This window comes from Perognathus longimembris, chromosome 20 (genome assembly GCF_023159225.1).
Source record: "Perognathus longimembris pacificus isolate PPM17 chromosome 20, ASM2315922v1, whole genome shotgun sequence".
NCBI classification, from domain to species: Eukaryota; Metazoa; Chordata; class Mammalia; order Rodentia; family Heteromyidae; genus Perognathus; species Perognathus longimembris.
Genome location: NC_063180.1, coordinates 19293515 through 19319779, shown reverse-complemented (window position 1 = coordinate 19319779; position 26265 = coordinate 19293515). Strand labels below are relative to the sequence as shown.

The 26265-nt window shown below is 55.6% G+C and overlaps 1 protein-coding gene across 1 annotated transcript; it reads left to right on the top strand.

Annotated features, from left to right (window-relative positions):
* Nucleotides 1–458: 458 nt before the first annotated feature.
* Nucleotides 459–21071, top strand: Ltbp4 (latent transforming growth factor beta binding protein 4). The gene is made up of 30 exons (XM_048368658.1): nt 459–725; nt 3734–3925; nt 4078–4325; nt 4412–4514; nt 5456–5524; nt 5612–5734; nt 5951–6115; nt 6724–6873; nt 6954–7127; nt 7589–7720; nt 7831–7956; nt 8682–8807; nt 9155–9397; nt 9944–10069; nt 10156–10275; nt 11029–11157; nt 11414–11539; nt 11863–11985; nt 12261–12392; nt 13710–13841; nt 13923–14048; nt 15176–15322; nt 16180–16446; nt 16946–17017; nt 17294–17422; nt 17609–17755; nt 18304–18456; nt 19243–19623; nt 20022–20174; nt 20832–21071. Exons 1-30 carry the CDS (start codon nt 485–487, stop codon nt 20984–20986), a joined length of 4710 nt encoding a protein of 1569 aa, XP_048224615.1. The 5' UTR covers nt 459–484; the 3' UTR covers nt 20987–21071.
* Nucleotides 21072–26265: the final 5194 nt, after the last annotated feature.

Genomic DNA, 26265 nt, shown 5'->3' with positions numbered 1-26265 from the left:
CCCTTCTTGCCCCCCAGGTGTCACCTGGCTGGTCAAATGTGGCCCAATAGCTACCTATCTCCATGATCAACTCCAGGCAGATCAGCCTTCTGCTGGCTTCCCAAGTGCGAGCCCCCCCCCCCTCACTACTTTTTATAAGAATATCCTCTTAAATGGATTTAACTCTATAGGGGAGGGGGAGTCCTTCCACCCCCACCTGTTCGCTTCCCGGATGAACTCCTGGCAGCTCCTTCCACTTGTTGGAGCGCGAGGTGGGGGTGCGGAGGGGGAGACCCCCCCTTCCCCTGCATGTCTAGCGCCCAGCCTTCGCGCCTCTGGCTAAGCGCCCAGCCCCACGCGCCCCTGCGCGGCCGCCGGGGAGGGAGTGGTGGGGAGGGGGGGGCCTGGGCGGGGGCGCGGCCGCCCTCCCCCGCGGGCGGGCAGGCGGGCGGGCGGGCGCGGCCGGGCCCCTCGGGCGGGCTGGGGCGGCGGAGCTGCTGCAGCCATGGCGGGCGGCGCGCGGCTGCTCTGGGTGTCACTCCTGGTGCTGCTCGGGCCCCAACCCGGGCAGGGCCGGCCCCGAGAGCGGCTCCGCGTGCGCTTCACCCCGGCCGTGTGCGGCCTGCGCTGCATCCATGGGCCCAGCGGCTCCCACTGCACCCCGATCTGCGCGCCCCGCAACGCCACCAGTGTGGACAGCGGCGCGCCCGGCGGGGCGGCCCCGGGGGGACCCGGCTTCCGCGCCTGTGAGTGCGGGGAGAGGGGCTGAGATGCTGCCGGAGGAGGGGGGTGCCTCTAGGGAGGAGACCCCAGGAGATGGGCGGGGGGCAGAGAGACAGAATCTTGCTGGGAGGGGTCCAGATTTCATGTGCATTAGCGCTGAGGGATGGGGAGAGTAAATGCTTAGGGTACTGAAGGCAAAAAGGGGTTCACGCTCCTAGTTTGGGGTGTGGGTCTTCAGGTCTGACTTTTGCAGTGTGAGGTCTCGGGGACCAGTGTTGTCCCACGTGAGGAGGCTGGGGCCGGCATTCGTGCCTTTGAGTCCAAAGTGGGAGCGTCAGAACTTTGGAAAGGGAATTAACTTGGAGTCTCTGTGTAATGGGTCCCCCGGGGAACCAAGGGAACACTTTTTTTTTAAGGGCTGTGTGGGGGCGGGGGCCTCCCACTTTCTGTGGCTTTGGCCGGGAGGGATTAAGAAAAGTTCGACCTGGGGGAGTGGGGTTCGGATGAGGAGAGCCAAGAGGGAGGGGGGTCCTAGAGAGAGGTGGGGGTGGGCAAGATGTCCCTGCAGGATTAGAGTTACTGGGGGTCCCACGTGCTTCAGAAATCCAGATAGGAGGCCTGGGGAAGGGGCGCCCCCTGGGGGGCGGAGGAGACTGGTAAAGAGTATGCACCAATCATGGGAAGCCTTGGAGGGGTGGGGGTTCAGGTGAAGTGGAAAAGACTGTGGCCACCTGTTGTTTCAGAGTGTGGAGGTGGGCAGACTATAGGGAGGGTCGAGTTCTCCCTGCCTCTCAACCCTCAGGTCTGCTGGAGAGGGGAGTGGGGGCCCCTGGCGCCGAGAACTGGCCCAGCCTGGCCTCTAGCCAGCCTAACCCGGCCCGGCGTGAGCTCATCTCCCGCCTGAGCCCCCGCCCGCTGCCACTCCCTCTCTCCTCCCCTTCCTCCCTCCTTCCTGCCTTCACTCCCTCCCGGCCCAGCCCCTACGTGCCCGTGCCAGGCGCCGTGCCCAGGCGGGTGCCAAGCCCCTGGAGGCACAAGGAGGGGCATGTGGAAGGAAGGCTGACCTCAACAGGACCCCGATGTCCTCATCTCATCTAACAGAACGCTCCAGCCTGGGTACCTTTCAGGGAACTGAGGCTGGCAGTCTGCAACCAGGCCCAAGATAAGGCAGAGAAGCACCTTCTGAAGCTAGGAAGTGCCTCTGGTGCTGGCTGGCTTCCCAGGATTTCTATCTGAGACCCTTCCCATCTTGGAATCTGGCTTCTCAGTGAGGCACGATTAGTGAAGCTTCTTAAAGGCCTTGCCACTCAAGGTCCCCTCACCACCACTACAATATTTAGAATCCAGATCTGCTTCTCCTCACCAGGAGACCCCAGAGTTTCTGCCTCTAGATCCAGAGCTCCCTCCACACCCCTGCTAAGAGTCTTGGAGAAGAACTCCTCCGGCCAAGTTCCCTCCCAGTCTTTTAAAGTAATCCCCCCAAACCGTGGCCCTCTCCGGAGAATGCTAGTATTGTCCCTGGACCACTTTTTCCATTTCCAGGAGAAATTTGAGACTTCAAGCTCTATGCAATGATAACTCCCCTCCCCAGTTGAGGAGCCCACAGAGGAGTCACATTTCCTTAGATTTTCAAGGGAATACCCCAATTCCATTAGAGATCCCTAATTCCTGCCTCTCCTAGTCCATCTGACTGTCCTGATCGGTGGATTTTCCCAAGACTCTAGACTCATGTCCCCCCTCCCCAGACAGCCATTTGCCAAATCAAAAGATTGGGGGGAGGGGTGGCACCTAATCTCTTGATTTAGAGAAGGAGTTTCCACAGTATCATAGGGTCCCAGGCCAGTGAAGGTTCTTAGGTGCTGGAAACTTCCACTTACCCATCCAAACTTGCTCTGATTGTCCTGGTTTCTAGGTAACTCTCCCCTAAAGGACTTGAAAGAGATCCTCAGTTTCTTGTGAGCTCGCCCTCTCCGTTCTAGAAAACTGTGAGCTGTCTTTGGACCCCAGAATACAGGGAATCTAGCCAGTTCCCTCCCAGGACTCCTGTCCCCTGACCCTTCTAAATTGAGGTGGCTGGTCCTGTGCTTTTCTTCTCTACAATTGGCGGCTCAAAATCCCGTTCTCTCTGGGCCGCCCTGGCTGTTGGCCCACTCTTTTTCCCCTCGGCACAGCTGTCTCCAGCTGTTTTCTGGGGAGGGAAAAAGGGAGGGGTGCCCTCAATAGACACATCCAATCCCTTTGGCTCTGTGGTCCCGGGGCTCCCCAAGGGTCGGGAATGCGGGGACACCGCCCTGCCCCCGCGGCACCCCTTCTCTTTTGTTTACCTCGCCGCACAGCTGGCAATGCCCCTCCCAGAGGTGGCCAGGGGCCTGGCGAGGGCGCGCAAAGGGGAGAGGAGGCGCGTTCCCGCCGTGTCCCGCCCGTGTGGCACTGGAAGGGGGGACTAGATGGCGACTGTGAGGGTGGGCAGGGCATAAAAGGCGGGCAAACCCGAGTGAGGACGAGGGGTAGACTGGACTGAAGGTAACAGGTTAGACGACAGGATGAGGCCGGGAGACTCGCTGTGAAAGGCTTTGAGGAAGGAGCACGGGCCAGTGGGCGGGGCTAAGACGGTGGGCAAGGCCCACGATCTATGGCCTGGCCGGGCGGGTGGGCGAGGGCTCACGATCAATGGGCGGGGCCGAGCAGGTGGGCGGGCTCACGATCCGGGGCGGGGCCGAGCAATGTGGGCGGGGCTGGAATGCCTGTTCTCGCAGAAGGCGGGTTTTGCTGTAATTCGGGAGAAAGCAGGTAGCCCAAAGGCAAGCCGGAAGGCGTGGTAAGCCCTCCTAAGTAGGTGATGCTGTATCATAACGGGCTGAGCCACAACGGGCTTTAGGGCTGATTGCCAGGCTGCAAAGGCAGGCGATTGCCTCGCTCTAGATACCTTGACGGCCTACTTGCAACGCTGGAGACTGACTTAGCATGGGGTGCGTGGGCCTGAGGGGAACCTGCCGTGCCACGCCCGTCCTCGATTCTTCTCCATCCACAGTCCTGTGTCCTTTGATCTGTCACAACGGCGGGGTGTGCGTGAAGCCTGACCGTTGTCTCTGTCCTCCGGACTTCGCTGGCAAGTTCTGCCAGTTGCATGCCTCAGGAGCCCGGCCCCCCGCCCCTGCCATGCCAGGCATCACCCGCTCCGTGTACACCATGCCCCTGGCCAACCACCGCGACGACGAGCACGGTGAGGAGCTCAGGGCCCGGTCTCTGCTATCTGACCCCCAACTTGGTGCCATCCTCCAGTACCTTTCCCCCCAGTTCTAGTACTCCTCACCCCCCCACCCCATAAGACCCCCTTTGTGGACATCCCTTTGCCAGCCCGGCCCTCTCTGCCAGGCGTGGCGTCCATGGTGAGCGTGCACGTGGAGCACCCGCAGGAGGCGTCGGTGGTCGTCCACCAGGTCGAGCGAGTGTCAGGCCCTTGGGAAGAGGCGGATCCCGAGGCCGTGGCCAGGGCGGAGGCGGCGGCCCGGGCAGAGGCAGCTGCGCCCTACACGGTGTTGGCCCAGAGCGCCCCCCGCGAGGATGGTTACTCCGACGCCTCGGGCTTCGGTTACTGCTTTCGGGAACTGCGCCGAGGCGAAGTGAGAATATGCCCGTGGCGAGGGGCCCGGAGAGGGCCACCGGGTGGGGACGCGCTCATCCAGCTCATCCCGCGCTTCCCCAACAGTGTGCATCACCGCTGCCCGGGCTCCGAACTCAGGACGTCTGCTGCCGAGGGGACGGCGTGGCCTGGGGTGTTCACGACTGTCAGCCATGCTCAGAGCACCTGGGTAAGCCTCAGGGTCGTCCTCCTTCCTCCCTCCCCCCTTCCCAGGTGCTGGGAGGCCCAGTAACTTTTCTTACTGGGCCCAAGGGTAAACCTCCTTCACAATTCTTGCTAGGCAAAAATTTTTACCATTTTTAGTCTATATCTACAATTTTCTTTTTCTTTTGGGTCAATTGTGGGGCTTGAACTCAGGGCCTGGGTGCTCTACCATTTGAACCACAGTGCCACTTCTGTTTTTTGAGTGGTTAATTGGAGAAAATTGGAGATAAAAATCTCACAGGAACTTTTCTGCTTGGGCTGGCTTTGAACTGTGATTCTCAGATCTCAGCCTCCTGAGTAGCTAAGATTACAGGTGGGAGCCACCAGCCCCTGGCTTCAGTTTTCTTTTTGTGACTGTATTAGGGCTTGAACTCAGGTCCTGAGTGCAATCCCTTAGCTTTTCCAATCAGTGCCAGCACCCTACCGCTTTGGGCTTTATGTCCACTTCTGGCTTTTTGGTGGTTGATTGGGTTTAAGAGTCTCACAGACCGGCTGGGAATATGGCTCAGTGGTAGAGTGCAGGCATAGCATGCTTGAGGCCCTGCGTTTGATTCCTCAGCACCACATAAACAATAACAACAAAAAGATACAAACATTAGAAGAAAAAAAAGTCTCACAGACTTTCCTGCCCAAAGTTGGCTTTGAACTGTGATCTTAAGATCTCAGCTTCCTGAGTAGCCCAGATGACCGAGAGGTGTGAGCCACTAGCCTTGGGTTCTACATAAGCCATTTTCTGACTTTGGGCACTGGGTTCCCAACTCGCTTTTGTACCTCGTTACCATTCATGAACTTCAAGGGCCGCCCAAGTGAGGGTTCACAGACCCCACACCTCTTAGGCCTTACCACCCCTTCTTTGTTCTGCACTCATTAATTTCCTCCCTGCCCACCCGTCTCTCCTCTTCGTAGGGAACAGAGTGGGTGGCTCGGATGGACCTTGCCCCACTGGCTTTGAGAGGGTTAATGGATCCTGTGTAGGTGAGGTGGAGCTTGGTTCTCGGGTGGGAGCTGGTGGTAGAAATCAAGTAGCCCATTCTACGTTGACTGTTTGCACTACTCACGCAGATGTGGACGAGTGTGCAACAGGAGGGCGCTGCCTGCACGGGGAATGTGCCAACACACGCGGCGGGTACACGTGCGTGTGTCCCGACGGCTTCCTGCTGGATTCATCCCGCAGCAGCTGCATCTGTGAGCTGCCCGGAGAGGGGCTGGGTCCCAAGTCGGCTCTGACCTCAGACCACATCCCAAACCACTCCTGGGTCTTTAACTGTTTTAAGACTTTTCCCCAAATTCCGCCCTCGACCCCACCAAACTTTCCCTGGGGTGATTCCCAAACCTCCCCAATCTCCCCATCCTACCCCACTCTCCACCCCGCCCTAAGCGAATGCTCTCCCCGTCCCCCAGCCCAGCACGTGATTTCAGAGGCCAAGGGGCCCTGCTTCCGCGTACTGAGAGATGGCGGCTGCTCCCTGCCCATTCTGCGCAACATCACCAAACAGATCTGTTGCTGTAGCCGTGTGGGCAAAGCCTGGGGTCGTGGCTGCCAGCTTTGCCCACCTTTCGGCTCCGGTAAGTGCCTCCATACTTGCCATTCGTCTGTTGCCAGGATCCACACTGGCCCAGTCCAAGGCTTAGACCACTCTCACTCCCAATGGCCCTCGCTTTGTCCACGCCCCTAATACTTTGAGACTGCTTGATTGGCTGGAGGCTTCACCTTCATCCTTAGCCACACCCACCCCTGGAACACTCCATCTTCCAGGTAGTCTGTCTCCAGAGCATTCTTCTTCCCAAGCTCCTGAGAGAGGCAACTTGGTCCTGGAGCTTTAGTTAGAGCCCCAATTCTGGAGACACCGCCTTCAGTTTAGGCATCCTGGCCCCAGGTAGAGCCCTCCCTAAGTAGCCCTACCACAGAACTGGGGGCTCTGGTCCCCCAACTCACCCCTTTAGCTCTCAAAGCAGATTCTATGCTTAGCCCCAGTTCCTGCCATCATCCCAAACGGGTAAAAACTTTTTTAGCTTTCTCTTTAGTTTCAAAGACTTTCAGGACACCACCCCATCCCAGCACCCAAGCAAAACTCCTGGCAGACTCTCAAGTGAAGCCCTGTCCCCCAGCCAAGGCCTGTCTGTCCACTCTTCTTCTCCACTTCCTTCCTCTTCCTCTCCTGTCTTGTTCCCAGAGGGTTTTCGCGAGATCTGCCCTGCTGGCCCTGGCTACCACTACTCAGCCTCTGACCTCAGATACAACACCAGACCCCTGGCTCAGGAACCACCTCGAGTTTCTCTCAGTCAGCCACGTGTCCCTCCAGCCACTATTCGGCCACCTACAGGTGAGCTGCCTCTGGGAAGGGGGGGGGGGGACAAATTATTTTCAAATTCAGCCCACTCCCTAATACCTTTTCTTTACCAGGCTTTCTGCCCACTCATCGCCCAGAACCTCGGCCTCAGCCTCAGCCTCGGCCTGAGTCCCGGCCTGAGTCCCGGCCCGAGTCCCGGCCTGAGTCCCGGCCTGAGTCCCGACCTGGCCCTGAGTTTCCTCTGCCCAGCATCCCTGCCTGGACTGGCCCTGAGATTCCTGAACCAGGTGAGGTAGAGAATGGAGGGTGTTGGTGGCAGGGTAGATTATGGAGGGAGGAAGATGCCAGGGAAGATCAAATACAGACAAGGAGCAGGTAGGAAGAGATAAGAATGTGTGGAGGCTTGCATGGTAGTTAGATTGGGTGCTGGCACTGGGACTGGGCTCAATTCTCCGTTAGTTGAAGGGGACCTTTAAGTCCTTTGAGACTGAATTTCTCTGGCTGTAAAATGAGGATGGTCATGAGCTTTCAATGAGATGCCTCCAAAGTATTCACCAGAGAGCCGTGGTGGGCAGATTCTGGCAGATCAAATGCAAGTATTTCAAGATAAAGAAGAATAAGATTCTCCTCTACGATTGGACTTGGGGAAGAAAGTTCCATAAAGGTGTTTTAGGTGGAGAACTGGAGGCAATTGAGATCAGAATGGGGGGAGCTTCGCTGACTAGACCCCCTCCCTTTCTTTCCTCAGGCCCTTCTTCTGGCGTGTGTCAGCGCAACCCTCAGGTGTGTGGCCCAGGCCGATGCATATCTCGGCCTGGTGGCCACACTTGCGCCTGCGACTCGGGTTTCCGGTTGAGCCCCCAGGGTACCCGCTGTGTAGGTGAGCTAGCTGGCCGGAGGAGATGGGCGGGGGCGGGGGTGCTGGGGGGAGGGTGCTGGGGATGCGGTGGGGCTCTGCCCATCACTTGGTGACCCTCCCCTTGCACTCAGACTTGGACGAATGTCGTCGGGTACCCCCTCCTTGTGCTCCGGGTCGCTGCGAGAACACACCGGGCAGCTTCCGCTGTGTGTGCGGCCCGGGTTTCCGAGCCAGCCCGCGGGCTACCGAGTGCCTGGGTGAGAAATTTATCAGCCAGGCTCCAGGCCCTACCATTGCCCGGCTTTGGCCCCAGCCCTCCTTCCCTTCCCCACTCTGGCCCTGCCCTAGTACTGCTCAGTCTCACTCTTGGCCAGCCCCAGCTCCTCCCTTAGATCAGCTCCCCGCCTCTTTTGGGCTCTACCTCTGCTCTGCTCCCTCTCCCCAATCTGGCCCTTCTTCTTCTGGCGGTTGGCCTCTACTGTTGCCTAGCTTTCTTCCAAACCAGGCCCTGGTTCCGCTCTTCGGTTGTCCCCTCCCCTTCCCCAGCTCTGACTAGCTCCGTCTCCAGGCCCCGCCTCCGTCCTGCAAACCGATCACGATGCCCCTGATCGTCACAGATCCCCATCTCAAACTGCCCCTTCATTCTCTATCCTTGTTCCTGCTTTCCCTTTCTTTTGCTCAAAGCCTCCCTTCTGCCCCTCCTCCCCAAGTTGCCCCCTCTCACGGTCTTCCTCTCGATCCTAGCCGGGACAGCCACCCTCCTCTGGCCTCCTGGCTCAATCCCTGTCTTTAGGCCTTCCCCCTCGTCGAGCCCCACCCAAGGCTCCGCCCCCAGCCTGGCTCCACCCATTGGGTTCACCCCGCCCACAGACACGCCCCACCCCGACCTCACGCACCTTGTCCGCGCCCACCCTGGCCGCGCCCCCTCTGCCTGCGCTGGGACTGTTTGCCCCACTTCCCAGCCACCCTGTTGTGCCCACAGACGTGGACGAGTGCCACCGCGTGCCGCCGCCGTGCAACCGGGGCCGCTGCGAGAACACACCCGGCAGCTTCCTGTGTGTGTGTCCCGCCGGGTACCAGGCTGCGCCTCATGGAGCCAGCTGCCAGGGTGAGAGGGGCCGAGGGAAGGGGGTAAAAGAGGAAGGGGAGCCTCTTGCCGGGATGAGGGTTGGAGAGTGGATAATGGGGAAAAGTGAGGCTGGCTTGATGAGAACTGCAGGCCAGGGAACCAGACCTAAGGTCCCTGAAGAGTGACCAGAGACAGAAGAGGCCAAGTAATGGGATACAGAGAGGCTGAATGCCAGGGTGGAGAATTAGAATGCCAGGGACGGCCAGGGAGCGGGTATGATGGAGGGTGGAAGCCAAGCTGATGGTCAGGAAAGCCAAGTGGAGCCTCAGGGAACAGAGGAGCAAGTGATCCCCTGCTCCACTTGCCCCCATCTCTCCACCCCACAGATGTGGATGAATGCACCCAGAGCCCGGGCCTCTGTGGCCGAGGGGTCTGTGAGAACCTGCCCGGCTCTTTCCGCTGTGTTTGCCCGGTTGGCTTCCGGGGCTCGACATGTGAAGAGGATGTGGATGAGTGTGCACAGGAGCCACCACCCTGCGGGCCCGGCCGCTGTGACAACACAGCTGGCTCCTTCCACTGTGCCTGCCCTGCTGGCTTCCGCTCCCGGGGACCAGGGGCTCCCTGCCAAGGTGAGGGTGCTGGGTCCTGCAGCATCCTTGGTTGCAGTGAGAGCCATATTGGAGGCGGGGGGTGTGCAGAGGGACCTAATTGAGGAGCACAAAGACCAAGGCCAGGGTCAGAGGGATGGGGTACTGAGAAGATGGGGAGGGTCTCACTAACAAAGAGGCAAAGGAAGGAGGAGATAGGGTAGGCCCAGAGGCTATTACATGGGCAAAGAATGGTTCATCTTCAGGCATGGGAGACTCAAGCTAGCTACTCAAGAGGCTGAAATAGGAAGCCAGCCCAGCCCAGACAGGAAAGTCCCTGAGACTTTTATTTCCAATTAACCAGCAAAAAGCCAAAACTGGAGGTGTAGTTCAAGTGGTAAAATGCTAGCATTGAGTGAAAAAGGCCCTGAGTTCAAGTTCTAGCACACACACACACACACACACACACACACACACACACGGTTTCATCTTCCTGGGAGGCTGACAAGGCTGGAAAGGTAGATGGAGCTGACAATGGGTGGGTGTCTAGATCCCTTTCACAGCTTGCTTGGTTCCTCTCTGCCCCAGATGTGGACGAATGTGCCCGTAGCCCTTCACCCTGTGCCTATGGGCGGTGTGAGAACACAGAAGGCAGTTTCCAGTGCATCTGCCCCACAGGCTTCCAACCTAACTCTGCTGGCTCGGAGTGCGAGGGTGAGGCCGGGGAGGGAGGGAGGAGTGTGGATGGGGGAGGGGTTGTCAGGTTGCTCCTTCAAGGCACCCTCTTCCCTGCTCCTCAGATGTGGATGAGTGCGAGAACCACCTGGCCTGCCCTGGGCAGGAGTGTGTGAACTCACCTGGCTCCTTCCAGTGCAGGGCCTGCCCTGCTGGCCATCATCTGCATCGTGGCAGATGCACTGGTAAGACCATGACCCCTGACCTGAGATCATGACCCCCCAGACTGACCACAAGCTTGACCTGACCCCTAACCTCCTCACCTGGACCTTAGTCCTTTTACCTGGACAACAACTCCTGAGACTCTTTACCTGACTAAGCCACAATCCCTGAACCTGTCCTTGAATCTGTCTATCCATCCATCCATCCAACTATCTATCTTTTTAAAAAAATTTTATTGACAAGGTGTTGTGCAAAGGGGGTTCAGTTACATAATAAGGCAGCATACATTTCTTGTGATATCTTATTATCTATCTATCTTGAATCAATCTTGAGTCTATTTATCTTGAGTATATATATATATCTTGCATCTATTGAATCTATCATCTATCTATCCTCTATCATCTATTCTCTTAAGTCTATCATCTATCTATCTTGAATCTATTTTGAATTTATCCATCTACCTACCTACCTGCCTATCTACCTCTATCTTTGTGCCTATATTGAGATGTATACTCGGGGCTTTGGTTTTGTCCCTTAGCTTTTTCTGCTCAAGGCTGGCACTCTACCACTTGAACCACACACACTCGCTTTTTGCTGGTTACTTAAAGATAAGAGTCTTCACAGACTGCTGGGCTGGGTTTGGACCATGATCCTCAGATCACAGCCTCCTGAGTAGTTAGGATTATAGGCCCGAACCCACTGGTGCCCAGCTGGTCCATGAATGTAAAGGTGACTCCTGACTCCCTGAAACTTGACTGTGACATTTGACCCCATAGATGTGGATGAGTGCAGTTCAGGAGCCCCCTGCGGTCTCCACGGCCATTGTACTAACACCGAAGGCTCCTTCCGCTGCAGTTGTGCACCGGGTTACCGGGCACCCTCAGGTCGACCTGGACCCTGTGCTGGTGAGCAGGGGGGGTGACCCCAGGCTTGAGTTAGGGCCAGGACTCTGGAATGAGCAAAGCCCATTGGAGAAGTGGAAACTGGGCAGAGAGGCAGTGAGAAGGACTGGCATTTAGGTGGAACTAGTGGGCAGGGCTACAGCTCTATGGGCGGAGCCACATGGTGCGGTGGGCGTGGCTACGTAATTGCATGTGTGTGGGTCTTTGTTGAGGGCGGGGCTTAGGTCAAGTGGGCGAGCCTCTCTCTGGCGTTCCCTAGACATAAACGAGTGTCTGGAGGGTGACTTCTGCTTCCCCCACGGCGAGTGCCTCAACACCGACGGCTCCTTCGCCTGCACCTGTGCCCCTGGTTACCGGCCCGGACCCCGCGGAGCGTCTTGCCTTGGTGGGTACCCCGGAAAGGTGGAAGAGGGCGGAACAGGGACTCTGTGTAATACTTTGGGGGTGTGAGGGGTGTCTTCTTGCAACACAGGAGGTGAGACGTCCGGGTGTGTCCGGGTGAAGAAGAGGGAGGATCCGGACTGGGGCAGTGGGAAGAGTCTGGGTCGCCCCAAAACAGGGGGGCGTGGCTTGCGGGCGGGAGGGGGCGGGGACGACGCAGGCAAGGCCGGGCTGGGACCCACCCCCCACGCCCGAGCTGTGGAGGGCTGAGGCTCAGGATGTCAGCGGAGGAAGGAGGTGAGCTGGGGTTGGGACGCTGCCCTGCAGATGTGGACGAGTGCAGCGAGGAGGACCTGTGCCAGAGCGGCGTTTGCACCAACACCGATGGCTCCTTCGAATGCATCTGCCCTCCGGGACACCGCACAGGCCCCGACCAGGCCTCCTGCCTGGGTGAGGGGGCCCCTGATCGGATCGCTCCTGCCCATGCCGGCCCACCCAGTACCCCCACCCCCCCGCCTGCGTCTCTGTGGGAGGGGCTTGCGAGTGGGCCTACAGCTCAGTGGGTGGGATCACAGATATGTGGGTGGAGCCATACCAAGGGGCGTGGCTTATGTCCGTGGGCTGGCCAGACGACGCTCTAACTAACCTTCTGTCTGTCCCTTCCAACACTCTGCTCCCGACCCTCCCCTGCCTCCCCCATCTGACCTCCATGCCTCCCTCGTCAGATATCGACGAGTGTCGCGAACAGGGCCCAGCCCTCTGCGGGTCCCAGCGCTGTGAGAACTCGCCCGGCTCTTACCGCTGCGTGCGGGACTGCGATCCTGGCTACCACACTGGCCCGGAGGGCACCTGTGATGGTGAGAGAAACCCACCGCTCCGGTCTGCTTCTTTGGTGACCAAAAGGGACACCCTGTCACGTGGTCCCAGAGAAAGGCACCGTCCCTTGAACTCCACCCTTCCCCTCCCCTCTGTATTCTTGCATTCTGTTATGGAGGCACAGGGTTGGGGAGGACATTACCAGGTACTTGGACAAGCCAAGAATCACCTAGCAGAGAAATAACCAAGGGAAGGCAGGAGACTGGGCGAGAGGATGGATAGGATGGTATGTGGGTTAACATTTTCTGGAATTTAGCAAACGAAATGCACGTGGACTGCCTTGAATTAGTGTTACTAGATCTCATGCACTAATTCCAAAAGAATTTATTAAGCTCCTAATATGTGCGAGATACTGGGACCACAAACAGAAAAAAAGTCAGGTGAAAATCTCTGTTATGGAACTAACGTTTGGGGCAGGGGAGATAAGCAATATGTAAATAAGTTCAGGGTTCATAATGAATATTATGGGGTCCATACTATAAGGTCTGGCATTGTTCTGTGTTCTGTATTCTCTCCCTTTCTCTTCTTTCTTTCTCTCTGTCTGCCTGTCTGTCTTTCTGTCTTTCTTTTTTTGGCCAGGTCTGGGGCTTGAACTCAAGGCCTCTCTGTGCTCAAGGCTAGCACTCTACCACTTGAGCCACAGCCCCACTTCCAGCTTTTGCTGTTTATGTGGTGCTGAGGAATCAAACCCAGGGCTTCATGCATGCTAGGCAAGCACTCTACCACTAAGCCTCATTCCAGCCTTGTCTTTTTCTTTTTCTTTTTCTAATGATGGTACTGGGCTTGAACTCAGGACCTGGGTATTGTTCTTTTTTTTTTCTTTTTTAAAATTTATTTATTGTCAAAGTTATGTACAGTTTCATATGTAAGTCAGTGAGCACATTTCTTATCAAACTTGTTGCCTCCTCCCTCATTTTTCTCTCTCTTACCCTCCTCCCCATTTCCCTCTCCCCCATGAGTTGTACAGTAGGATTACAACATATAGTTTGTCTGGGTATTGTTCTTTAGCTTTCTCCCTGGGTGGAAAAGGGGCAATAGGAGAGCTTCCATGAAATGAAAGAGGGAGCAATGCAGATTGCTGAAGGGAGGGTATACCTGTCAGAATAGCAAATGCAAAGACCCTGAGGTAGATCATGATTGAGCCCTTTTGAGAAATCACAGTGTTCTGGGCACTTGTTCATCTCTGAAAGTCCAGATTACTAGAATACTTCTCAGTTGTGGGAAGTGGAAGTGGCATTAGGAGCCCATAAATCCAGGCCCTGAGCTCAATCCCTCTTCTTTTCCTCTTTCTCTTGAAGATGTGGACGAATGCCAGGAATATGGCTCTGCGATTTGTGGAGCTCAGCGTTGTGAGAACACCCCTGGCTCCTACCGCTGTGTCCCAGCCTGTGACCCTGGCTATCAGCCTACGCCAGGCGGCGGCTGCCAGGGTGGGTATTTGTCATGCAGGGAGTAAGATGGGGGTGGGGGTGGAAGCCCCAGCAGCATCCTGACTTCTCTGGTGGTTGCAGATGTGGATGAATGCCGGAACCGGTCCTTCTGCGGTGCTCATGCCATGTGCCAGAACCTACCTGGCTCCTTCCAGTGCCTCTGTGACCAGGGATACGAGGGGGCGAGGGACGGGCGTCACTGCGTGGGTATGGGGCTCCTGGGGGTGGCTGGGGCCACAGGGCAGGGAACAGCTGGTTTGTCAGTGTGTGTGTGTGTGCTGTGTGCTGGTCCTAAAGCTTGAACTCAGGGCCTGGACACTGTCACTGAGCTTTTGCACTCAAGGCTGGCGCTCTACCACTTGAGTCACACCTCCACTTCTGGCTTTTTAATGCTTGGTTGGAGGTAAGAGTCTCACAGACTTTCCTGTCCAGGTTGGCTTTGAACTGTGATCCTCAGATCTCAGCCTCCTGAGTAGCTAGGATGACAGGTGTGAGCCACCTGGCTGTTTCTATATTCTTTATTATGCCTGCTTTCTTTCATGTCTGCTCATGAATCCATATAAGTTTTTGACAGGTCTATAATTAGACTGCAGGCCTTGGTACATGAACCCCTTGAATTCTTTAGTATTTATGCATATCATTAACAAAAATTCAGTATGTGGTGCAGATATTTTCATTCGAGGTCCAATTTATATACTACAAAGTGCATGGTTCTTTTTAGTGATACTGGGATTTGAACTCTAGGCCTTTGGTGTTTGCTAGGCAGATACTACTATTGTGCTACTATTTTTTACTGGCTATTGTGAGTGTGTATGTGTGTATTGGTCCTGGGGTTTGAACTCAGATCTGAGTGCTGTCCCTGAGCTCTTTTTGTTTGTTTGTTTTGTTTTTTGCCAGTCCTGGGACTTGAACTCAGGGCCTGAGCACTGACCCTGGCTTCTTTTTGCTCAAGGCTAGCACTCTACCACTTGAGCCATGGCATCACTTCTGGTGGTGCTGAGGAATCGAACCCAGGGCTTCATGTATATGAGACAAGCACTTTACCACTAGGCCATATTCCCAGCCCCCACCTGAGCTTTCTTTTTGCTCAAGGTTAGTGCTCTACCACTTGACCCACACTTCCATTTGCTGGTTAAGCGTACTGGAGGCCTGGCCCAAGTGTGAAGCACCTGCCTAGCAAGTATGGGGTGCTGAGTGTTCAATCAGTCTCAAGTATGCGGTCCTGCGTGTTCAATCTCAAGTATCAGGAGAAAAAATTTTTTCATTACAGGAGAAAGCTCAGATGTTCAGACTTTGGGGAATTATAGATGTGTGTTCCTATCTCCTGCTTACAGATGTGAACGAGTGTGAAACACTGCAGGGTGTGTGTGGAGCTGCCTTGTGTGAAAATGTCGAAGGCTCTTTCCTGTGTGTCTGCCCTAGCAGCCCTGAGGAGTTTGACCCCATGACTGGGCGCTGTGTCCCTCCCCGGACTTCTGCTGGTGAGAACCGTTTGTTTATTTGGTTAGCTGGTGGCGGCTGGCCCTGGAGGAAAGCGATGTGGCCTGACCAGCCCTGATATGGACAGCTGCCACCAGTGAAGTGCTGTTGTTTTCAACAGCAACAACAACAAAAAAAATTCAGATTGTGTGGGTTGCCAAGGGCATTAGAACTCTCTCAGGAGAGCTACATCCTGGCCCAGATTCTGCCAAATTCCTGCAAGAGGTGTTCACAGGGTATTTAATGTGTTCAGACTTTATTGTGGCCACTGGGGACTCAGTAATGTCCCCAATCTCTGTCCTTAAGGCCTCAAAATCCAACAGAAAGCTTGGCACGGTGGGTCACACTTGTAATCCCAACACTAGAGAAACTGAGGCAGGAAGATGGAAAGTGCCAGGCCATACTGGGCTCCGTAGTGAGGCCTTGTCTCAACCACAAAAGGGATGTAGAGCAATCATCTTAGCTAGTCAGGAGGCAGAGGTCTGAGAATCGAGTTCTCTAGCCAACTCAGACAAATCTAAGTGACTCGTATCCCCAGTTAACCAGCAAACAGCCGGGAGTGGAAGTGTGGCTTAAGTGGTAGATCACCAACCTTGAGGGAAATAACTAAGAGTGTGAGGTTTGGATTTCAAGCCCTAGTACACACACACACACACACACACACACACACACACACACACATACACACACACTGTATAAATTACAGGAGGCAAATGGCAGAAAGATCATGATAGATAAAGAAGTGTGAGGTATACTTGTACCAATTATGGCTGATGCCACAGTTTCCCCATCTATGACTTGGAGGGTTGTTCAACCCACAATGACCTTACTCCTTCCCCTCCCCATTTTTCCCTTCTAGGCACATTTCCAGGCTCACAGCCCCAGGCACCTGCCAGTCCCAGTCTACCAGCCAGGCCGCCCCCACCCTCTGCACCCCGCCGGCCCGGCCCACCTAGACAGGGTCCTGTGGGCAGCGAACGACGGGAGTGCTACTTTGACACGGCAGCCCCGGATGCCTGTGACAACATCCTGGCACGGAATGTGACGTGGCAGGAGTGCTGCTGTACCGTGGGCGAGGGCTGGGGCGGCGGATGCCGCATTCAGCAATGCCCGGGCACTGAGACAGGTGGGCCCAAGGGGAGGGTTTGGGTGGAACTAGAGGATCATGGGAATTGGGGAAGAGGTCACAGGTGGATGCGAGGCTGAGCTACCAGCACCAGGGGGGTGGGTGGACATGGAGTTGAGAGGTTGGCACTGGCAGGCATGAGCCTGAGGACTCGGACAAAAGCAAGCAGAAAAGCGAGGCTCTGCTGCTCACCATTATAATCCTAGCTACTCAGGAGGCTGAGTGAGATCTGAGGATCAAAGCTCAAAGCCAGCCCAGGCAGAAAAGTCTGTGAGACTCTTACCTTTAATGAACCAGCAAAAAAACAAAACAAAAAGAGCCAGAAGTTAAAGTGTGGCTCAAGAGGTAGATGGGAAAAAGCCAAGCAAGGTCCTGAGTTCAAGCCCCAGTCAGCACACACACACACACACACACACACACACACACACACACACACCAAGCAGAAGTAAGCCCAGGGCCCACGCCAGGGGTCTGGGCTTAGCCTTGTCTCTTTGTGTAGCTGAGTACCAGTCCCTGTGTCCCCACGGCCGTGGCTACCTGGCGTCCAGTGGAGACCCGAGCATTTGGCGAGGTGAGACCAGACTTCAGCCCCCACCTGCCCTCCATGCCCTGACCCGCCCTTGGCTCTGTCTCACCCTGTCTCTGTCTCTTCCTGTTTTATTCCTCTCTCTCTGGATTTCCTGATCTCTGGCTTCACTTTTTTTTTTAATTTTAATTTTATTTTTTGCCCCTGTCTCCTGAGACTCTCCATCCTCCCCCTTCATTCCAGTGGTCACACCCTCCCTTCACTCAGCCCACCTCCCCCCCTACCCTGGCCGGGCTCCATTTCTCTCCACCCTTCCTGCAGATGTGGACGAATGCCAGCTCTTCCGGGACCAGGTGTGCAAGAGTGGTGTGTGTGTGAACACCGCCCCAGGCTACTCGTGTTACTGCAGCAATGGTTACTACTACCATGCACAGCGGCTGGAGTGTGTTGGTGAGGGTCTCCATCCTACAGCCTCCCCCTAACCCTAATCCCCCCCTGCTGTGTCCAGTCACAGCGGGAAGGCCTTCTTAGCGTCTAGACTCCATCCATCACACTGTCAGGGGCCTAGGGGAGAGAACTGGGAAGAAGTGGAGGGCGGCCACTTAGCAACCCCTCCTCCATCGCTTCCTCCTGCAGACAATGACGAGTGCGCGGATGAGGAGCCGGCTTGTGAGGGCGGCCGCTGCGTCAACACGGTGGGCTCCTACCACTGCACCTGCGAGCCCCCGCTGGTGCTGGACGGCTCCCGGCGCCGCTGCGTGTCCAATGAGAGCCAGAGCCTCGGTAACCCCGCCCCGGCCCCGCCCTGACGACCACGCCCCACCCACCACCCCCACCTTTGCTCTGCCTTAAGCCCACATCCCGGCCACGCCTTCCCAGTGGACACGCCCCCAGGTGCCACGCCCACTCCATCTGAGGGTCTCCTTATTGAGCCGCCTGCTCCCCTGGTGGTTTTAGAGATTTCAGAGGCAATCTTCCACGCACTAGTTGTGTACACATGCACATTACATGTCCTCTCGTGGGCTCCGTTGTTTTGAGGCACCCCCCACCCCACATACACATCTAGTTGAGACTAGCATCAAATTCCTGATTCCTGATGAAATTCTTGATCTCACGGTGCTGGGATTACAGGTGTGTGCCCTTTTCTCATTTGCTGTTCCTTAACATCTTCACATCTCTGAGACTTCATTCAAACATTTCCCATAGCATATCCGGGCATGGTGGTGCATGCCCCTAAGCCTGGCACTCAGGGCTCCTGCAAGGGAGGGGACTCAGCCTTTGGGAGGACACAAATCCCAGTCCCTCCTGATGCATGCTGTCACTGCCCACAGATGACAACCTGGGAGTGTGTTGGCAGGAAGTGGGGCCTGACCTCGTGTGCAGTCGGCCGCGGCTGGACCGGCAGGCCACCTACACGGAGTGCTGCTGTCTGTATGGGGAGGCCTGGGGCATGGACTGTGCCCTCTGCCCTGCCCAGGACTCAGGTACGGCCCCTCCAGGTCTTCAGACTGCCCAGTACTGCAACCCCAGCTTCCCCCAACCTTGGCACCTTAACCCATGTCATAGTCTGGTTCCATATCTTGGTCCCCAAATAACATTTTAATTTTATTTTTTGGCAGTACTGGGTTTTGAACTCAGGTCATTGTCCTTACTAGGCAAGTGCTCTGCCACTGAGCCACACCCCCAGCCTTAAGTCACATTCCAAAGACTTCCTGTTGCAAGGAGAGAAATCCCAGGGCTGTTTCAGTGGATCCCCTACGCCAGCACCATAAACTCCCCGAGTCCCCTCTCCTGCCCTCTCAGCTCCTGAGCTCTTAGGCCTCAAATGCCAGTGGTCCAGACCCCACATCCTGGTCACCCTAATCCTCCAAGACCCAGTCCCCCAAAACCCCAGTCCTGAGTCCTCGGATGTCCCCTTCCCAGGAGCTCAGCACCCTGATTCTCCAGGACCTGGAGAACGCCCTGAGATACCCTGGCCAGGGCCCATAAAACATTCACATTTTGTTCATACTCCTTGGTTCTTAGCTGTGGTCCAAAGGACCTCTGAACCCCAAGGATCTGTTCTCTGACCCTCAATTGTAGCCTCAGAGACCTCTGCCCCCACCCTCCAGCCCCTCAGGCCCCTCCCATTGCAGGCTTCTCCCAAGCCCTTCCCCCATCCTCTCTGGTCTCTCTTCCCAGCAGGGCTGGGGTGCACCGGGTGGGGGTGGGGGTTACCCTGCAAGTAGCGGCACCCAAATGCCAACTGTGTGATGGCTTGCTCTTCACAGATGACTTTGAGGCCCTGTGCAATGTGCTTCGACCCCCTGCATACGGCCCCCCACGGCCAGGTGGCTTTGGACTCCCCTATGAGTATGGACCAGACATAGGCCCACCCTACCAGGGCCTCCCCTATGGGCCGGAGTTGTACCCGCCCCCTGTGCTGCCCTACGACCCCTACCCACCCCCGCCCGGGCCCTTTGCACGTCGCGAGGCCCCCTATGGAGCTCCCCCCTTTGACATGCCCGACTTTGAGGATGATGGTGGCCCTTATGGCGATTCTGAGGCGCCTGAGCCACCCGGGCGAGGCACCGGCTGGTCCTATCGGTCCCGGGACACACGTGGTTCCTTCCCAGAGCCTGAGGAGTCTTCGGAAGCAGGAGGCTATGCCGGTGAGTGATGGACTAGTTCAAGCCAGGCCGGACAGAGAGCAGAGAGGAAGGAGGACAGCAGGTCAGGGCTGCCTTGGGAGAACACAATCAGAAAGTTGGAGGCTTTTGGCTCACACCCATCCATAAACCTAGCTGCTCAGAAAGCTGAGATCTGAGGTCTGTGGTTCAAAGCCAGCCTGCAGGAAGGAAAGACCATGAATGAGTCTCTTAACTCCAATTAACCACCAAAAAGTTGGAAGTGGAGCTGTGGCTCGAGCAGCAGAGTGCCAGCCTTGAACACAAAACCTAAGGGGGCAGCACCAAGTATTTGAATTCAAGCCCCAGGACCAGCACTAACTAAATGAAGGAATGACTAAATTAAGACATAAAACAGAAGTGCCCGGTGCTTGTTCCCCCAGGCGCCCTGTCTGAGCGATATGAGGGGCTGGAGGCCGAGGACTGCGGGATTCTGGATGGCTGTGCCCATGGCCGCTGTGTGCGGGTCCCAGAGGGCTTCACTTGTGACTGCTTTGATGGCTACCGCCTGGACATAACGCGCATGGCTTGCCTGGGTAAGGAGCAGGGAAGGGCGAGGCCCGGCCAGAGAGGAAGGAAGCTGGGGCCAGAGGGTGGGAGGAGGTCAGGGACTCTGGGAAAACGGGGTGAGGCCAGTCTGGAGGTAGGGGCTTGGAGGAAGGGGGGAGGGGGATGTCCGGATGTGAGGAAGGCCGGGCTGGACCTCAGGGCCTGGACACCAGCCTGGTTTCTTAGGATGGTTTCTTAGTGCTGCCTTGGACAGTCACATGACAAAACGTCAGTCTTCCCCATCTGTAAACCAGGAATATTAACGATGCCTGCCAAGTCTAGATGGGTCAGGCCAAGTGGTTACCAAAACTATAAACAAAAGAGCTGGGGGAAGCTGGGCGCAGGCGGCTCATGCTAGAATCCTAGCTACTTAAGAGGCCGTGATCTGAGGATCGTGGTTCGAAGCCAGCCCGGGCAGGCAGGCAAGCCGACGAGACGCTCTTGTGGAGCTTGAGTCCCAGCCCCGGACCGCCATATGCAGAGGGTGGCGGGGAACAAAACCGGACCCTTGGCCGGTCGCGGGGCTGGGGCCACCGGCCTGGGCTCCGGGCGGGCGGCGCCCCCGGGTGGTGAGGGGCCCGCCAGGCAGGCCGCACTACCCCGGCCCCAGCGGCCCTTACGTAGCCTTCCCGCCCGCTCCGCAGACGTCAACGAGTGCGACGAGAGGGAGGCGGCCTCCCCGCTCTGCGTCAATGCGCGCTGCGTCAACACCGACGGCTCCTTCCGCTGCGTCTGCCGTCCGGGGTTCGCGCCCACGCACCAGCCGCACCACTGCGCGCCTGCGCGGCCCAGGGCCTGAGCGCACGCAGGCCGTCCTCCCGAATCCCCCCACCCAGTGCGCATGCGCAGCCCGGGGCCTGCGCGCGCACGCCCTATTCCTTCCCCCCCCCCCCCCCCCCCCCCCCCGTGCGCCTAGCCCAGGGCCTGAGCTCGCACCATTGACCACCCACCCAGTGCGCTTGCGCGCCCACAGGGCTTGCGGGCGCCTCACTTCCTGGCTGGCTGCCTGGGGCTTGAACATGCACCTACTGCGGGCTGGAATTCAGGATGCACAGATAATGTATGGACACCAGTCGGCTCCTGTCTTCCTGCCCTCCCACATCTCCCCCGACAAGGCCATCCCTTGGCCCCCTTTTATAAAATCTTCAATTAAAATCACCTATTTTGTACCTTTTGTTCCTGCTTGCCTTTATATTTTATTTTATTTTGCCAGTCCTGGGGCTTGAACTCAAGGCCTGGGCACTGTCTCTGTGGCTTTTGCTCAAGGCTAGCACTCTACAGCTTGAACCACAGAGTCACTTCTGGCTTTTTCTGTGTATGTGGTACTGGAATCAAACCCAGGGCTTCATGCATGGTAGGCAAGCACTCTACCACTAAGTCATATTCCCAGCCCTGCTTGCCTTTATTTCTCCTCCTGCTGCGCCTTTCCTCTCCCTCTTCTTCCTGCTTATCTTTCATCTCCCTTCCCTTCCTCCCTCATGCAAGCATGAGGTCCTGAGTTCAAGTTCTTAATACTGCTGGGGGCTGGTGGTTCACCCCTGTAATCCTTAGCCACTCAGGAGGCTAAGAGCTGAGGATCAAAGCCAGCCCAGGCAGGAAAGTCCCTGAGACTTTTATCTCCATTAACCACCAAAAAGCTAGAAGTGGAGGTGTGACTCAAGTGATAAGAGTGCCAGGCTTGAGGAAAAAAGGCCCTAGCTAGGAATGTGGCTTAGTGGTAGTGCCAAGCATGCATAAAGCACTGGCTCAAGTGGTAGAGTGCTAGCCTTGAGCAAAAGAAGCTCAGGGACAGAGCCCAGGCCTTGAGTTCAAGCCACAGGACTGGCAAAAAAAAAAATGCTGCTCAGGCCCTGAGTTCAAGTCCCAGGGCTGATGTGTGCATACATGTGCACAGCCCAATACTGTATTACCCAAGAAAGAGATAAAGAAATCCCAGGTCCCTGCCTTTGCAGAACTCCATGGTGTGTGTGTGTGTGTGTGTGTGTGTGTGTGTGTGTGTGTGTGTGTGTGTGTAAGGGGATTGAGGACACACATTGCCACCTGTGTCAATCTGTGCTGCTACGACACCCATAGAAGAAAAAGAACACAAACGTGGCGGGCAATTTCTAAATAATTCCACTCTTCCTGCGAGTTCCTGGGGGCATCTCACTCCCGGACCTCCTTCCCCATCACCTGGCTGTACAGATATCACAGAAACAAGGGACAGGCCGGGGTGGCACACGGGGTTGGAAAACTCTGAGGTCAGATTTCAGTCTCTGGGGTGGGGTGGGCAGCCAGCTGTCTGCTGAGATCCCTCACCTCCTGTGGGGCCTGGAAGTTGCACAGAGCATCTAAATTTCCTTCTGCCTCTGTCCTCTGCCTTAGGCCCCTGCCCTGGCCCTGGGCTTTTTGGCAGCACAGTCTAGGATCCACTAGTTCCCTTCTGGAATGTCCAAAGAGAAATAGTCCAGCGGGTCACTGAGCCAGCCCGCGGGATGAGCGTCGCAGCGGCCTCTGGTGGTCATCATGCGCTAGCGCAGACCAGGACAGGCTCGCCCTCTAGTGGCCAATAAGCGTATGGTCCTCACTGTCATCGCTGGGTGTTGGTGGCTCAGGCCTGTCATCCTAGCTAGTCAGGAAGCTGAGATTTGAGGATCCTGGTTCGAAGCCAGCCAGAGCAGGAAAGTCCTTGAGACTCTTTATCTTCAGTCAGCCAGTGAAAAAACCAGAAGTGGAAGTATGGCTCAAGTGATACAGCACCAGCCTTGGGTACAAAAGTTTACAGGCCCTTAGTTTAAGCCTCAGTACTGGCACATACATATATATTTTTAAATCCAGAATATTGTGGTTTGGTGTGGCTTGTCCCTGAAGATTTATTTGTTGGGCACTTGGGGATGGAAGAAGGAACAGATCCCAGCAGGAGGTGATTGGAACATGCAGACACCGCCCTTGGAGGACATTAATACAGTGCTAGTGGGATTGGATTATTTCTCCCAAGAGAGCAGTTAGAAAAGAGTGAGGCTGGCGCCTCCCTAGGCCCTGGCCTCTTGCCTGCCCATGGGATCTCTCCCTTTCCAGCAAGTTCCTGCCATAAGGTCCTCAAGGAGCCAAGCATGGGGCCAATGCCAGGCCCTGAACCTCTTAAACCATGACCTAAACAAGCCTTCCTTCTCCACATATGACCTCACGGGCTGAAGATGGAACTCAGTGCCTTGCTGTTTGTCGAGAGCTCCACCACTGTGTTACACAGCAGCCGCAGGCTGAGTACTTTGTTATAGCAGTGGGGAAAAGTCTGATTCTCCCCTCTTCTCCCTTCCTCTCCTTCCCTGGCCCTCCCCTCCTCGCCTTTCCTCTTCTTTCTTCCCACCGGGTCTCACAATGTAGCCCAAATTGGCCTAGAACTCTCCATCTTCCTGACTCAACTTTCCAAGTGCTGGGATTACAGGCATTCACCACCACACCAGACTTCAGTGTTCATGTCTCCGATTTTCTTTGGAAAATGATCTGGAGGAGGAGGCACAGGAAAGGACTAAAAGGAACCAGGAGGGAACTTCAGGAGATGCAAGTGGGTTCCACTGGTGACTACCCATCCAGTTCTTACACTCATCGTTCATGCCATTACTCATGTGTGGCTCTACTTTAATGAAGAAACAGTTATGAGCCGCATACCACGCACGCGTCATGCCTGCAATCCTAGCTACTCGGTTTGAAGCCAGCCCAGGCAGGAAAGTCTGTGAGATTCTTATCTCCAGGGGACAAGCAGGAAGTGGATCTGTGGCACAAGTGGAAAAGCATTAGCTTTGAGCACAAAAGCTCAGGGACAGTGCCTAAGCTCTGAGTTCAAGAGCCCAGGACTGCACAAAACAATAAATAATATTTGGTTTGGAAGGACCTGCTGGCCTCTCCCCAGGTCAGCAGAGCCTTCAAGGCAAATTGTAGACCAGAGACTGTGGGAGGCTACTGGGTCAGCCCAAGTACTTGTCTGGCGGCTTCTACGACAGGGTGGGGGCTGGGGTTCCCTATGGGGCTGGAGCCAAGTGTGGGGGGCACACTCCCATGACTCCCATATTCAGTGGTAAGGTCTGACTAGGGGAGAGGCACTTTACAGGCCCCTCCCTAAGGGCTCTGGGGGTGGTCTCTCTTTTGATTATTTCCTTGTCTTCTTTCTTCCTTCCCATTTTTCTCCTTCACAAGGAACAACAACAATTTTTAAAAGCCTCAAGATTACTTATATAAAGTGTCATTATAGTGTAGCTAACCGTAAGGATCCGAGTTCAAATTTTGAGTTTTCAATAAATCTTGAAGAAATACTAACGCTTCACCCCACCCTCCTTTGGTATTGTAATGTTTATTTTCAAATTCTCTTTTTCCTGGCGTGACTTTGTGTATAGAAGATTCAAGGGAAGATGTTCAGGGTTTGAATTTCTATCCTGAGTGTTGTGTCTCACTTTTCCTGGTTCTGCCTGGAAAGAATTTTGTCCTACAGGAAGGGAGGTGCAGGTGGAGATCCCAGGTTATCCTAGGGGATGGGTGGATGCCTGGGAATGAGGTCTGAGGGGAGATGGGGGGAGGGCAGGAGCTCAGAGAGGGAGCAGAAGAGGTTTACAGCTGGGCAGCAGAGGGGCAGGACTGTGGGAAGACCAGGAGTGGGACAGACCTGAGGATCGGGGGCTGTGGTGACAGTGAGTTTGAGCACTACTGAAAGTGGAAAACAGAATTACATATACAGCAGGCTAGAGTGACACATGCCTATAATCCTAGCATGGGGGAGGCTGAGATAGGAAGATCATGAGCTCCAAGACCAGCCTGAGAGGGCACAGTGATATCCTCCCTCTGAAAAAAACAAAGTGCAGCGAGGGAAAAGACAGAACTGATGGCTCCGTCAGCTATGGAGGAGGGGGAGAGAGAGAGAAAAGACTGCAGTGCAGGCCTGGAAATTGGCCCTGAGATGATGTAGCTTCAGGGACTGTAAATAAAAAAGATAGTTAGGAATTAAGCAATGGTGGTTCACAGCTGTAATCCTAGTTCCCTAGGAGGCTGTGACCTGGTTCGAGGCCAGCCTGGGCAGGAAAGTCCACAAGATGTTTATCTCCAATTAACCATCCAAAAGCCAGGAGTGGACCTGTGGCTCAAGGTGTAGTAGTGGAATTTGAACTCAAGGCTTCAGGCTAGCTAGACAGGCGCTCCACCATGGGGCCACACTCTAACCTTGGAGTGGAGCTGTGGCTCCAGGTGGGAGAGCTCTATCTTGGAGTGAAAAAGCTCAGGGAGAGCGCCCAGGCCCAGCGTTCAAGCCCCATGACCAACCAAAAAAAAAAAAAAAAAAGAAAGAAGAAGAAGAGGAGGAAGGAGGGAGGGAGGGAGGAAAGAAGGCGGGAAGGAAGGAAGGAAGAAAGGAAGGAAGGGGCTGGGAATATGGCCTAGTGGCAAGAGCGCTTGCCTCCTACACATGAAGCTCTCAGTTCGATTCCCCAGCACCACATATATGGAAAACAGCCAGAAGGGGTGCTGTGGCTCAGGTGGCAGAGTGCTAGCCTTGAGCAAAAAGAAGCCAGGGACAGTGCTCAGGCCCTGAGTCCAAGGCCCAGGACTGGCCAAAAAAAAAAAAAAAAAAAAAAAAAAAAAAGAAAGGAAGGAAGTAGGAGAGGCACAAATACAAATATTAAAAGTCTTCATAGTTTCTGAAGCTGGGCAAAGGGTGTGTGTAAAGTTTGCTTAAGACTTCGTATTGTATTGCAGCTTCTTCTTCTTTTTTTTTGGCCAGTCCTGAGGCTCGTCTAGACTCAGGGCCTGAGCACTGTCCCTGGCTTCTTTTTGCTCAAGGCTAGCACTCTGCCACTTGAGCCACAGCGCCACTTCTGGCCATTTTCTGTATATGTGGTGCTGGGGAATTGAACCCAGGGCCTCATGTATACGAGGCAAGCACTCTTGCCACTAGGCCATATCCCCAGCCCTGCAGCTTCTTCTATGTGGGCTTTTGCTCTGTGTGTGTGTGTGTGTGTGTGTGTGTGTGTATTTTACATAACTGGGTGAGCGAATTGTTTACACAGCCCTGTGTTTTCCCCTTCTTAAAATCTAACTAGTTCCTGAGTTAAAATG